Source organism: Ipomoea triloba, chromosome 9 (genome assembly GCF_003576645.1).
Source record: "Ipomoea triloba cultivar NCNSP0323 chromosome 9, ASM357664v1".
NCBI classification, from domain to species: Eukaryota; Viridiplantae; Streptophyta; class Magnoliopsida; order Solanales; family Convolvulaceae; genus Ipomoea; species Ipomoea triloba.
The window spans coordinates 11,493,362-11,507,952 of NC_044924.1; the positions used below are offsets into that span (position 1 = coordinate 11,493,362).

Consider the following 14,591-nt stretch of genomic DNA (forward strand, 5'->3'; position numbering starts at 1 on the left):
GCATGTGTGATGATAATAAAGTTATTCTTATTGTTGATATATCTATCTATTGAGTATTGACTTGGTGGTTAAGAGAAAGGCACAAGTCATGTCAGGCATAAAGTAAAGGTGTGGTGGAGTCAATGCTTCTTTCATTGTTGACTTTTTGAAGCTGCTTTCTGCTTTCTAACCATCCAATTAGATTTATGGAGAAGTAATCTTTATAGAATATATTCATTGGAAATAACTTTACTAGAAAAATTAACTTGTTACCCATACATACGTATAATAATTTTACATATTTTTATTTTTAGTTACGTGTAAAAAAAATTGACTATTCTCAAATTGAAAAACTTTCTCACGTTTTAAAAAATCACATTCTTAGGAACCCAAATTTTCTGAAGTCAAAAGTTTCACTACACCACCAAAGGGCCCTTAGCGATTGTATATTTATTAATCCATTTGTCATATTTTTATATGTAAAAAAAAAAAAAGAGGATTGATGTAGCTGGTGTTTAACTTTAAATTTAGGAAACTTAATTTCTCAGATTTTCAGATAAAAAATCATGTCTTGATGAATGGAATATACATCAAATTTTTAAGAAAATGACTTCCTCTTTTTTTTTTTCTTTTTTTTTTTGGAGAAGTCATTTTCCAAGTGCTTCTTCCAAGTTCTCTGCCCTCTCTCACGCCTATTTTCTTCTCACCTTCTTCCGGAAATTAGTTGGCTAATGAGATTTTGCTGTGATTTTTTGGAAAATGAATCATACACACTAATACAGTTTTCTGGAATGCAACTAAACACTGAAAAGTCGAAGAAAAATATAATATTTTAAATAAAGATTTTATTTGGCATATTCTTGCACCATCTGAACATAGTAACACAGTTTCCAAATGAACTAAATCACCTGATTTTATCTGGCAAAGTGGAGCAAACATAGCTGCAACTGCACAGAATATCATAATGTTCAAGATAACACAGAATGCATCATACCAGAGCTAGCATCAATCTCAAACTGTATACTCACTCTAACATAAATGGTGGGGATTATGATTCTAAGAACTGCTTAGAATATCCAACACTAACTGCAAACTGATGGTTGGGACTTCCAGTCTGGTTACTGGGAAAATGAAAGTAGAATAAAGCATTTACAGAGAGAGAGGTGGCAACAACTGTCTCGTCATTCCTCAGCAGCATCAGCGCTGATCTTGATCTCCAAGAGACGCTCGACTGGCTGTCTGCAAATAGGACATCGGTTCGTCTGAAACCTCAAAACTTTTGCGCAGCCACTGCACATACACTGCATCAAGAAATAACACATCAGTGTTTGAAACTCGTGATTCTTTACAAGGTAGTATTTGTTTTATAATTTCTCAAATTTTTATTAGCCAAAAGAATCAATCAATGCCAGACCTGAGCACCCAATTGGAATGGTAACAGAGGTGCCAGTAGTTTCAATATTTGATTGTTTTTTTTTTTTTGCAGACAAAGAGTGGTAGAGGACTGAAAGCATACCATGTGGCGACAGGGAAGTACAGTAGTGTCGCGAGGTTCAGATAGGCAAATAACGCATTCCTTCCCGGGATCATTTCCATCGAACTCACCTTCTTCTACTGAATTTCCAATCCCATATATCTCCTGCAACTCGTACCTCATGCCATTCACCCACAAAATCTGCTTAACTATCCTGACATGAGGCTCGCCGCTCTTCTCAAACACTGCCTGAGTTATCTGAGAGTTTGTGTGACCAGAAACTGGGGATGCTTCTGTATCCCTTTGGCTATCTGGGGATGATGCTTCTGCCTTGATTACCAGGGGATATACGTCCATGTCGCCTTCCTTTGACAATTTTGCTTCCTCGAACATCGAGAGGTCAATGCCAGTTCCACATGGCTGTCTAAACTTCTGAGCTAGGCCTCGTTGGAACTGCACTGTCACTGGTGGAAGCAAAGCTTCCATCACAGGAGTCACTATACAGTCTTCACCTTCTTTTGCAAAGAAGATTACAGTCATGCTGCATATATGTAAAAGAAGAAACTAAAATCTGTAAATCAGCTAATTGTTTGGTTCCAAAGGAAATAAGTATCAATGAGCTAAATACAATATACAATTATCCTCTGCAGATTAACAAAGTTGAAAGCTTTTTGCCATTGTTTTCATATATCATATTACATTCAAGCATCACAAGAAATACATAATTAAGCATAAAGAAAATTTGTCCGCACGAATAGTTTAGTTGGTTCTTACTTCTTAGGCAGTAAATTGTAGATAAAATGAAAGATCAATCCTGATAGCCGCATTGTGGGAGCCCCACCCAATTGGGCTCAAATCCTCTACTTAGGACTTGTTTGGTAGGCTTTAGTTGTAATTCAACTACAAACTAATTCTTTGTGGAGCACAATTATATTGTTTGGTTGGAGAGAATGTCAATTCCATGAAATTGCAATTCCCTCCGAAATTGAAATTCATAGAGCTCCCCCCATGAATTCCAATTAGATGGTTAATGGAAAGGAAAAAAGACGATATTACAATTATAGTATCTGTTCAATATACTTTCTCCATCTGTTGTAACTCAAAGAGTTAATCTTGGAGTTCAATCTTGTGACTTTCCCTTAACGAGGATCATAGAGGTGCCAACTGAGCACAATGTGCTTAGCAAATTCTTATAAATTTTATTAATATCCTAATTTAAATTCCTACTTATCTATTTTCACAAAATTACAATTCCATTGCTTCTAACCAAACGCACGTTATTTCTGTGAGGTCAAGGTGTGGGGCCAGTGGACAAGCATAAAAAAAAAATTTAAAGAGAAATGAGAAGAAACGTGAGATAAAGCGATATACCTTCCCGAAACGGTGGCGTCAAAGGTGAAACAAACGAGGTATTTGCCAGGGTTGGCCTCGTCTGCCTCGATCCGAAGCGTCTCCTTCTTGAGATTAACATCATTCCGTATCGTCACGGCTTTCTGGTGCTCCACATAAGGTGCCGGCGGGGCCCCGCACGGGTACCGTCCGTTACCCGCCCCCAATATGCGCTGCTGCGAGTAGTACTGACCCGGGTACTGGAAATACGGCGCCGCGTTCGGGTTTTGGTATTGGGGAGGGAAAGGCGTCGCCGCCGCAAACACATAGCGGTTGGAGCTCACCTCCGCCGCAGACTGCTGCTCCTCCCTCCCACTGCTGCCGCCGCTTCTCCGCCGCCCGCTGCTCCCGGAGTTACCCATCGTACTCTTCTTTCCTCAATACCAAGATCAACACAAAATTCCAAAAAAACTTACTACTAATACTGAACGGGAATCACATAATGAGGAAAATCACTTCTCCTTTCTTTTCAATAGAAGAAAAGAAGTAAAAACTTGAAGTTGAAAATCACAAAAAAGAGTTGAAGGAATATGAGAGCAAATAGACAAAAAGGAGAAGGTGTAGCAATTGACAATGACTTATATCAAGTATTCGTTGTAATCTGACTCAAATACATAGATCAGCTGATATCTTTACTAAAACTTTGTCTGGTCTTAGATTTTCTTTGCTAGAGACAAGTTACAGGTTACTAACTTATCCTATGCTTGAGAGAGAATATTAGTATTCTATGTATTTTGAGCCAGATTATGACTCCCTATTCTAAGCTTCCTGTGATTCTTATTCTAGTATGCCTAAGATTCTCTCTGGTGGGAGAGAGAGAGGAAGGGATAATGGGATTACGTAAAGCTCCACCCACAACACACCACCATCAATGATCGAGGGGAAGAATTTGGGTACAGCCTACAAATAAAAACAGTAGTGTATAATAAGATGATAGGAATTAGCAGTAGCGAGCAGATTGTGAGAGTTTAATGAGCAACTAAATTATCATAATTTATACCCTCTTAGATATTATATTAGGTGGGAGGGTGAAGAGTCTTGGGAGTAAGGAATTCAACTTTTTGGGAGGAAATGGTTAATAGGAATTAGGAGCACGCAAATGCGTGTTTTCTGCATTAATTGTATGCGCCATTACTGGAATTTCTATTTGTGATGCCTTTAATGGGCTTCTTGGTCCAAAGGGATTGCTTAATCTCATAATAGCAAGTTGGGCAGTATGTAGTTATTATATTATTATAAGATTAACATATTTTCAACCGCCCACTTTAGACATCGAAAATATCTAAAAGTAGTCTCATAAAACTCTTCTACATATTTGGCTGTTAATAGGGCTGTTAACAAACAAAACATGAGTGAATATATGTTGTTTTTGTTTGTTTGTGAATATTTTTAGAGTGTTCATGTTTGTGTTTGTTTGTGAATATTTTTAGAGTGTTCATGTTTGTGTTTATTTGTTAAAATTTTTAAAAATTTTATTCGTGTTTATTTGTTAAGCGTTTATTAACATTTGTGAACATAGTCTTCGCTAACGTTAACAATCACGTTCATGAACGTATTCATTAACGTTTGTGAATACGTTCGTGAACGTGTTCTAGCGTTGTGTTCGTTAACGTTTGTAAGCGTGTTCGTTAACGCTCATGAACATATTCATCAACGTTAAATAAACAAATGCATATACATGTACATGTTTATGATCATAATTTATTCATGAACAAGAAATAGTCATTTTATAATTTATATTTTCCTTCTTCTTTTGTCCTAATTAGCAAAGCTCTTCCCTAACGAAGCCTACGACTCATTTCAGAAAGGAGCACAAACTGTGCATAATCAACACTTGTGGGTGAGAATTATCATATTGGTCTACTCTAGTGTGTGTGTGTGTGTATATATATATATATATATATATATATATATATATATATATATATATATATATATATATATAGAGAGAGAGAGAGAGAGAGAGAGAGAGGGGGAAGCGATTTGGGTGAGATAGGTCCCATGTGAGAAGTGAGATAGAATCTTAGCCGTAGATAAAAAAAAATTGTCACCTACGAACTTCAATAATGTGCATGGGAAGAAGGAAAAATGTGCACTAGAAAAAAGAAAAATATGCACTAGAAGGTAAAAATGCGCACTGGAGGCACAAAGATGTGAAACAATTATTGAAAATATTAAATTTAATATAGGATCGATTATCATCACAAATCATAAACGAACATAAATAATAAACAAACAAACAATATTCAACTCAAATTAGTAATTACTGATCAAGATTAATTGATCTTTTAAAAAAGTTTGTCGTATACAATTAAAAAAAAAGCTGTAAAAGGCACAACAATGTGCACTGTATGGTATAAAAATGTGCACTAGATGAAAGAACAATGTGCTCTGGTTGAAGGAACAATGTGCACTGGAAAAAGGAACAATGTGCACTGTATAACATAACAATGTGCACTGGAAGAAGGAAAAATGTGCACTATATAGCATAACAATGTGCACTGTATGGCATAACAATGTGCACTATATAGAATAAAAATGTGCACTGGAAGAAGGAAAAATGTGCACTGGATGGCAAAAAACAATAACTTACACAAAATTACAATAATACCGTCGTATTTTTAAAAAAAATAAAAATGTGCAATAGTGTGTTCTGTAACATATATATATATTGCGCGTTGATTTGATGAGTTGATATGATCTAATGACTGAAAATAGGTCACATGGCCACACCTAATGACCAGGCCACACCTGATCATGACTATATATATATATATATATATAGTCTCCTTCAGGTGAGAACATCGTTTAACGTACAAAACATGCAGACTTCTCCAATAATGAATGATAAATTATTCATGAATGCACAATAACTACTCCAGCTCCGTAGTTATTATATGAATGCACTGAAACTACTACATTAATGCATAGTAATCACTATATATTAATATATATAGGATTTTGATAATTTCAATCCTATATATTAATATATCAACATTAATGTGATACTATCCTCTCTTCTACAATCCCTTAACCAAGTCAATTTTTTTTTTTTTTTTTTTAATCAAGTCAATTCTAATCCCTGCAGTAGAGCTACTTAGGTAGGTACTAGGTAGCATCCGTTTCAATTACACGTACGCAATTAAATATATACTTAATATAAATAACTTATTTCTCATGGAAGCTAAGTCAAAATTTTATTATTTTAATCTTTAAGTCACCCTCTGCTTAAAAATTTATGGTATGAGAGATGACAATTTAAAGTATATATCATAAATAGTCTTCAATTACATATTTCAAAATATCAAAATTTGTCCTCATCAACTTATTACAATTAGACCATATTAATTCTTTAACATTGTATTTGATACATGATTTAGTTTTTCAACCAAATGCAAAAAATTTTAATTGAAGTCTATCTTACTATTTTCTTTATTGATCATTGTTATAAATGTGCGAATTTTAACTTTTTAAATCAAAATTGTGAAAATCCTAATTTCTCAAACCAAAATCATTTAAACTTCTCCTATTGTACTGAATGTTTCTAATTAAACTCTAACTCTCTTCGTAGGGTCATGAATATTCGATCACCACACCCATTTTTCTTACTGCTTTTTCTAAATTCTTCTACACATAAGTCATAAGAAGTTTGAATTCTCAACATTGTTTCCGTATTTTATCAAAATCGTGTCTGAATGATTAAATCAGATAACAAATGCATAGTTAAAGCCGTTAAAGGTTTAATTTGTTTCCATTCGAAGTTGAGGACTAATTTTGATATTTTAAAATAGGTGAAGGGTGATTTATGAAAATATATAGCCATGAGGATATATAGATTATAGAATCAGGTATGAATTCGTCCATCTTCATCAAGTTGATTATCCCATTTTATTGCAAAACTAAAATAATTAATTTAAGGAGGTCAAAGTTGACTTTTCGATTTCAAAGAAATCCATCCATGCCACCACCCACAACAATAACAGTATGCATGTCAAGCTTGCTTAAATTAAAATTTTTTAGACCTTTTCCATCCACCCTTTTGTATATATGGAAGTCAACATTCATGGCCATGGCTAGCTATATACATTATTATCACAATAAAGTTTCAGATCAGAGTTGAAACGACTAACACAGAGTTTAGAAGGAAGAATAATCAGAAAGGGCATCTTCATATTACAAACATGAAGCTTTCTTTTCCCTTTTCAAAGTGCTTCTTCCCCTCTTCACCAAACACTACTTCAGAGTCTCCCAAAACCCAATATGGTATTTACATACCCATTCCTGTACGTACTGGGAATGGATATATTATTTCTGTATGTTATATGAGGTTTTCTTGATCATCAGCTAGAATATAATCTTTCTTAATTGTGCAGATGAAACAATTGTTGAGAGTATTCGTTTGTTTTCATACGAGGAATTGAAATCTGCGACTCAAGGATTCAGACCATCTTGTAAGATCGGAGAGGGAGGTTTTGGTTCTGTATATAAGGTAATAACAATATACTCAATGTCCTTGAAAACCTTAACTGTAAGAGACATTTAAATTTGTACTATACTCAGATTAATATCCGTTCGCACTGAATCAGTCCAATTAAAGGCAAACTGCTGGTCGGATTGATTTTTTCATACCAGAGGGGTGATATATATACTCAATATTGGGTGTTGAATATTGTTTTTAATATTCATTAAAGATGGCATTTTGATGTTAAATATGTGGTTGCTTCATGATTGTGGTGACAGGGTCGGCTTGAAGATGGAAGCTTTGTGGCTGTTAAGGTTCTGTCGGTTGAGCTTGAATCGCTGCGAGGGGAGAGGGAGTTTGTGTCTGAGATTGCTGCATTGTCTGTTATCAAACATGAAAATCTAGTAACACTCCGTGGGTATTGTGTTGATGGTGCCAACAGGCTTCTAGTCTATGATTACATGGAAAACAATAGCCTTATTCATGCCTTTCTCGGTACCAACAAATTATCCTTAATATCTCCGAATCTCCAATAGATTAATACATACATAGTTTAATCTTACTTGGGTATAGTAGGAAATGGGCTTTAACTAATCTCATCAGATTGACTTACAGGTTCAGAACAAACCAGGATGAGATTTAGTTGGAGGCTAAGGAAAGAAATATGCCTTGGTGTGGCTAAAGCTTTATCCTATCTCCATGAAGAAGTGAATCCCCACATAGTTCATCGTGATATTAAAGCCAGCAACATTGTTCTCGATCATAATTTTACACCAAAGGTTGCTGATTTTGGCTTGGCTAGGTTATTCAGGGGAAGCATTTCTCACATTAGTACACGAGTTGCCGGAACATTGTAAGTTAAACAAATATTGATACTCAAATTTAATTTATCTACTTAAATAATAACCTTACTTTGTTATTATTTGTGTGTGAAAGGGGCTATCTTTCTCCAGAATATGCTATTAGCGGACATTTTACGAGAAAATCAGATGTTTATAGTTTTGGAGTGTTGCTATTAGAGATTGTGAGTGGCGGCCCAATAGTTGCATTTGACTTGGAACGAGGAGAGCACTTCTTAGTTAATAAGGTATGTTGTTCTACTAACAACACAAATTTTCTTAGTATAAATTGCATAATAAATAATTAATTATAGTTAGAATGGAAGGAGTTGGTCAAATACTAAAACATTTTAAAATAGAAAATTAATAAATGTGAAATGACTTCTTTTAATATGGGATTTGACAGTGTTTGTGGTTTTGATTTTTAAATAGTCAAAGTAAGATATGATTAAGGAATGTTTTGAGTAAATAATTTTTTATATAGTTAATTATAGCATAACTCTTTTGTCTTTGGTGACAATTATCATTTTTGTTATTTAACGCTCCATATTATCATATTTTTGACATTTTTGATCCTTCTGATCATTTTTTCGGTGAAATCCTATTTTAGGAAAGGATATATATATATATATTTTTATAATCTTTTCAGCTTTTTAAATTATTTTTCCAATTAGTTAATTCTAGCATAAATAACTTGTCTTTAGTGATATTTCCAAATTTAGTCATAGATAATTGTTTTTATATATATAACACCCAGATTATCGATCATATTTTGGACACTTTGGTTCTTTCCATGACTTTTGCCTAAAATAGAAGAGACTAAAATGTCTTGCCTAAAATAGGGTTTCACCTGAAAAAGTTATTGGAATGATAAAAATTGTTCAAAATATGATAGCATGTGTTGTTAAATGACAAATTAATATCGATTATCTGTGACTAAATTTGAAATTGTCACCAAATACAAGAGACATATGCTGAAATTAACCCTTTTTTATATTATAATTTTTTGTTTGACTTTTGAGAAAATAGCTAAAGAGAGAGGCCCTCTTATTTGAAGTTAGAGATTCGAATATTACACAGAGTGTGTAATGTTTTAATTTTTATTCAGTATTTATTAAGAACTAACCTGAATAAGATTTGATTGAAACTGAACTAGATTTGTCTTACTAGGAAAAAAAACAAAAAGCAAGTGGGATTAAGATCTAATTACAAAAATAAAGGAGTCAACAAAAGCTGCGCTGCATAATAGATTGATTGACCTAATAATTAACATCATTCATATCATACAATTGTGTTGCTATTGCAATTTGCAGGCATGGGAGATGTACAAAGCTGACCAACTATTGGAACTAGTGGACCCTCTCCTGGAGGGAGAATTTCCGGCGGAAGAAGCCGGCCGGTTCTTGAAGACCGGCCTGCTTTGCGTTCAAGAGACCACCACGCTCCGACCCAAGATGTCGACGGCGATCAAGATGTTGAGCAACGAGGTTGCCATTGATGAAAACATGAAGAAGATCTCCAGGCCTGGGATTGTGGCTGATCTTAGAGATGTTAAGATACACAAGACGAAAACTAGCATTGTTTTTCCCAGTTTCAGTCCTTAGCTAGCTAGCTTGAAGCAGCTAATAATAATGTGCAACTGATAGATAGTGTTACGTTAGCTCTGTATATTTTGTTTTTTTCCTTTCATATTCATTTCCTGTAGTTTATATTATTAATTATATAGCAATATACGATAGACCACCCAACGTCATGAGAGTATCCACACTTGTTTGATGTTTTTTTTTTTTTTTTTTTTTTTGTAGTTTTTAATGTGCTGTCTAAGGGAGAGAATGAAAAGAAAAAAGAAGAGAAAAAAGAAAAGGGAAAAAAAAACACATCATACAATAAAAGAAAAATTAAATAAATAAAGTTTCCTGGTTAACGCGCCCTGCGTGGGGTGTGCAGTACATGCATGGCCGGCCTGAACGCGATGGCATGGAAAAAGATAGCATGTGGCCATGTGGACCGTACAAAAAACTTACTTAAAGCATCAATATCAGTAGTTTTTTTGGGGTTATTAGTACAATATTGCATGACATGGAGGAGAGATGTGAGAGGTGAGAGAAGCATTTCAAGAGAGGGGTGCTTGGAACAGTAACCATTGCGCAGCACTCCTTGCGCCCACTCGTGCCACGCGTGCGTGGCAGCACTCCTTGCCCCCAGCAGGCACGCCTGACAACTTCAATTATTTATTATTATTATGTTTATATTTGATTTGTTTTAATTTTTTTTTCCTCTCATTGCATTTTCTCTTTCCTAATCACACTTATAACAACTCCTCAAAAACCGTGAAATAACTCCACTAAGGATGCTCTTAGCGGAAAAAGAAACAAATCACTAAAAACTCATCTCTCCATCTATAAAAAAAAAAAACCATTATTTGGTTTTTTTTTTTCTGAAAAAATCCTCAATAATGCACAAGTGTGGATGTCTTGAGAATTAATGCTAAGACACGAATTTTTGAGAATTTCTACCACCCAATAATTTCTTAGTATGCTTTGTTCAACTTATATAATATATAAGTATAAATTTGTAATACATCTATCAATTTAAATTTTTAATTAAAACATAACACATCCTTCATGCGCCACATATAGCCTTATATGTTAAGTCTATATGTGGCTATACTGCCATACTAGAGGTTCAATCCAAATGACTGAGCACATACGAAGATTTGTAAGACATTTAATACTTAATATCTAAATGTAATTTAAAGTTTAAGAAAAGCTTGGAGAGGAGCCATCACATGCAGCTTTGTAGCTACACAGAAACGTAAAAGCACCAATGACTTTGTGTGCAAAAAAGCTCAACATGTCATGGTAAGAATTTTAATTCCTATATAATGAAAAATAATTTAATTTTATTATTTGGCTATCTTAAATGTTTGCTTCTATTTGTGATTAGTCGAAATGTTGAATGTAGTCGAAATGTTGAATGGAAGTATCCTACCAGTTCGGGAATTAAACTGGTTTATTGATGTTTGGTTTAATTCCTATGTAATGAAAATTAAATTGATTTTATTGTTTGGCTATCTTGAATGTTGTTTTTATTTTTGATTAGTCGAAATGTTGAATGTAATCGAAATGTTGAATGAAAATGTAGTGATTCCGAGTTTACTGCCCAGTAAATTGGTGTAAACTGGTTCCCCGTAAACTGGACTAGTTTACTGGAGGTAAACTTGACCAGTTTGTCACCAGTTTACTCCATTGGAGTAAACTGGTGGTGTAAACTGGTTAACCAGTTTACTGGAATTAAACTAGTTTGGAATTAAACTCATGGGAACTAATTTATGGGAATTAATTCCAGTGAACTGGAATTTACTAGAAAATTTCAGTTTCCTAGAAAAATAGTGAGCTAATTTTTTTTTTAGTTTACTGTAAAAATTAAAATTAATTATAGTAAACTGGAAACTGTTGTTAAATTTCAGTACAAGATGTTTCTATTGTTATTTCATATTTGACAATTGGGATTCTGATTTTAATGTCTATCAATATAGGAAATTGTAACTCAAAAACAACAAACTCAACCAGAACTTGAACAATCAATTGTTTGGTATGCAGCAGCAAGTGGTCTAAAAAAGGGAGGTTATATGTTCGGATTTGGATCAGATACCCAACACTACTTTCTCGAGGTGGCGAGGCAAAAGAGTCAACATATGGAAAATCATACTCACATGTAGCTTGTGACGAAAGAATTAGACAATTAGAGAAAACAAAAAACGAGATTCTTGAGCAAAATAAGATGATTATTGAGTTGTTACGTCGTGCACATCCGGAGTTCTTACTATCTATTACTCCTACAGTTGATAGCAATCAAAGTAGTGATATTGGGTTAGATAATCTCAAATCTCAATGTGAATGATGATGCACAATCTCCAGTGTAATCTCAGTGCTTGTTAGAACTTGTGATGCTAATGTAGAAATATTTAGAATTGTAAAGTAACTACTACTTTTTAAAATGTAGAGAAGCTACCACATTTGATATGTGAAGTTATATTGTTATAAAATTGCTAGTTTTTTGTGATGTTATATCATTATAAAAGTACTACTATTCGTATTAAAATTATTTTTACAGGGTAATTAATAGCAATGAAATGTTTTTTTTTTTAAAAAGGAGAAATTGTAATTTATGCCCCTCCATAATATGTCAATTATCAATGTCATCCTTGAATTATTAGTGGTGTAAATGTTGTCCCTCAATTTACAAAATGATACATATATATATATATATTTCCCCTTTCAAGTGCAAATGTTGTCCCTCAATTTTCAAAACGGTACAAATATTGCCCCTCCTGTACGGTACGAGAGGGGCAATATATGCACCGTTTTAAAAATTGAGGGGCAACATTTACACCACTAATAATTCAGGGGTGATATTGATAATTGACATATTATGGAGGGGTATAAATTACAATTTTACCTTTTAAAAATTATTTTTTGATATTTGGTAGTAGGAAATATCTATTCTTTATAAATGCACCTAGGTGGTTGGAAATTCACAACAGCCAACTTTGGCACGCGACAAAAAAATTTCTGACGACACTATTATTGTGGTCGGTATTTTAGACCACCGGATGGAGTGGTCGGAAATACCGACGAGCATTTCTCCGGACCCTAAAAGTGGTCGGAACAGTAGTTTCCAACCGAGTTTTAGGATTTTTCGACCACTTTCGGGTGGTCGGAAATTGGCTGATTTCCAGCAGTGCATGTTATGTGTTTGTAATTATAATATGATGTGCCTTCAATTTGTTTACATGTACAGAAACGATTAACTGTATGAATGTGTCAATTACAAGTACAAAATCTGAAATTTATTTTTGAACAAAGATATACAATGCAATGTACAACTTGGTCCATGGTATAATTTGTCTTTAACATGTCAAATTATACCGTGTCTATGATTCACATCTCAATATATATGTGCCATGAATAAATGTTTATTTTTAATATACTAAAAAAATTTTAAAAATAAATATTCAATGTATTAAAATGAATATTTAATATATTAAAAATTAAAGTAGCTTTTAAGTAGATTCCATTAAATCCCGGAACCTTTAGGGGCCTCCCCTTCACAAAAAAAAAAAAAAGAAATAATATTAAAAATATATTTTATTTCGTGATTCACCTTGTAAGGAGTATCATGTTATAATAATTGATTTAACATCACACGTATATTTTTGATGGGTACTGCAAATCAGAAAATATAGCAAGTGCCATGTGGGGTTCTTCAACTTTTTGCTAGGATAATTCATAAATACATAAAACTCAAATTAAACATTTTTTTTGTGTGTGGTCACAAAGATAATCAAATATTAATGTCCGAAAGAAAACATTATAGTACAAAATGAATCCCTTTGACGGAAGGATGTTACATAGTCGTCTTCGCCCTCAATGGGAAAACAAAAACAAAAACAAACTAAAATTAATCTGATGGAACTAATTAATTCAGTTTCAACGTACTAAGGGCTCCTCGTAGGCAAAGCGCACTGCAATTAACCTCTGAACCCGAATCACAAAAATCATTCTGAACCCCATGATCCTCTTCAAGAATCGTTTCCAACCTGGGAGACACCGAAGTCCTGTTGGGTGTGATGACAAGCATTGGAACAACCTCGTAAGCCCTGGAAGTAGTCAAGAGCCCAGTCTTCGCCATTGCAGATCTGGTAGAAGCTTCGATACGCCCAACAACACTGATATTCCCTGAAAATCTTGATTGAAAGAGATGCGAGCCAGCCCAGAGGAAAATCTTGAAGGGATCGGAGTCCTTGGTAGAGTGATGGGTTGAAGTTGCCAAGTGAGGTGGCTTTTATAAGGGCAGGTGGAGTGGACGTGTTAAATTGGTATTCCAATTCTTTTCCTTTTTAAATTTTAATGGTGTGGGGCTCTGGTCGGTTTACAAAGAAACACCGTGGAAGGTGCGGTGCAGCCCAGAGGAAATTAAATGGCACCTTCACCCTTCAGGAGACCTGTTCAACCTCAATGAATTGAAGCCGCGTATTCATACGTTGGTATCAATGATACGTGTTAAACGCACCATGATCTATATAACTTTGGCCCTGTTTGGTAAATGACGGTTGGCTGATTGGGTTGTTTGTTTAGATTAAAAGGTATCATTTATTGATAATATTAGCTGATTGTAGAAAGTTGTTTGATAAATTGGCTGTTAGCTGATAGCTATTTGGTATAATTTCTTTTCTCAAAAAGCCAATTGAAAAGGCTGCTTTGAGTAGCCTTTGGTCCTGTTTGGTAAATAATCAGCCTATCAGCCAATTTTGGCTTATTTAACCACTATTAGTTGTTTGGTTAATAAGCTTTTTGTAACTCCAAAATACTAAAATTCAAAAGGCTACTCAAAGCAGCCTTTTCAATTAGCTTTTTGAGAAAAGAAATTATACCAAACAGCCATC

At 34.2% G+C, this 14,591-nt stretch overlaps 2 protein-coding genes across 2 annotated transcripts; one reads left to right on the forward strand and one right to left on the reverse strand.

Moving 5' to 3' along the window:
- Nucleotides 1-804: 804 nt before the first annotated feature.
- On the reverse strand, nt 805-3,466 carry LOC116028692 (probable E3 ubiquitin-protein ligase LOG2). Its single transcript, XM_031270484.1, has 3 exons — nt 2,825-3,466; nt 1,496-1,994; nt 805-1,280 (listed from the first exon to the last, which is right to left on the reverse strand). Exons 1-3 carry the CDS (start codon nt 3,202-3,204, stop codon nt 1,161-1,163), a joined length of 999 nt encoding a protein of 332 aa, XP_031126344.1. The 5' UTR covers nt 3,205-3,466; the 3' UTR covers nt 805-1,160.
- A 3,529-nt stretch (nt 3,467-6,995) lies between these two features.
- On the forward strand, nt 6,996-9,881 carry LOC116030958 (putative serine/threonine-protein kinase). The gene is made up of 6 exons (XM_031273346.1): nt 6,996-7,105; nt 7,216-7,331; nt 7,583-7,799; nt 7,920-8,157; nt 8,241-8,391; nt 9,457-9,881. Exons 1-6 carry the CDS (start codon nt 7,024-7,026, stop codon nt 9,745-9,747), a joined length of 1,095 nt encoding a protein of 364 aa, XP_031129206.1. The 5' UTR covers nt 6,996-7,023; the 3' UTR covers nt 9,748-9,881.
- The last annotated feature ends 4,710 nt before the right edge of the window (nt 9,882-14,591 follow it).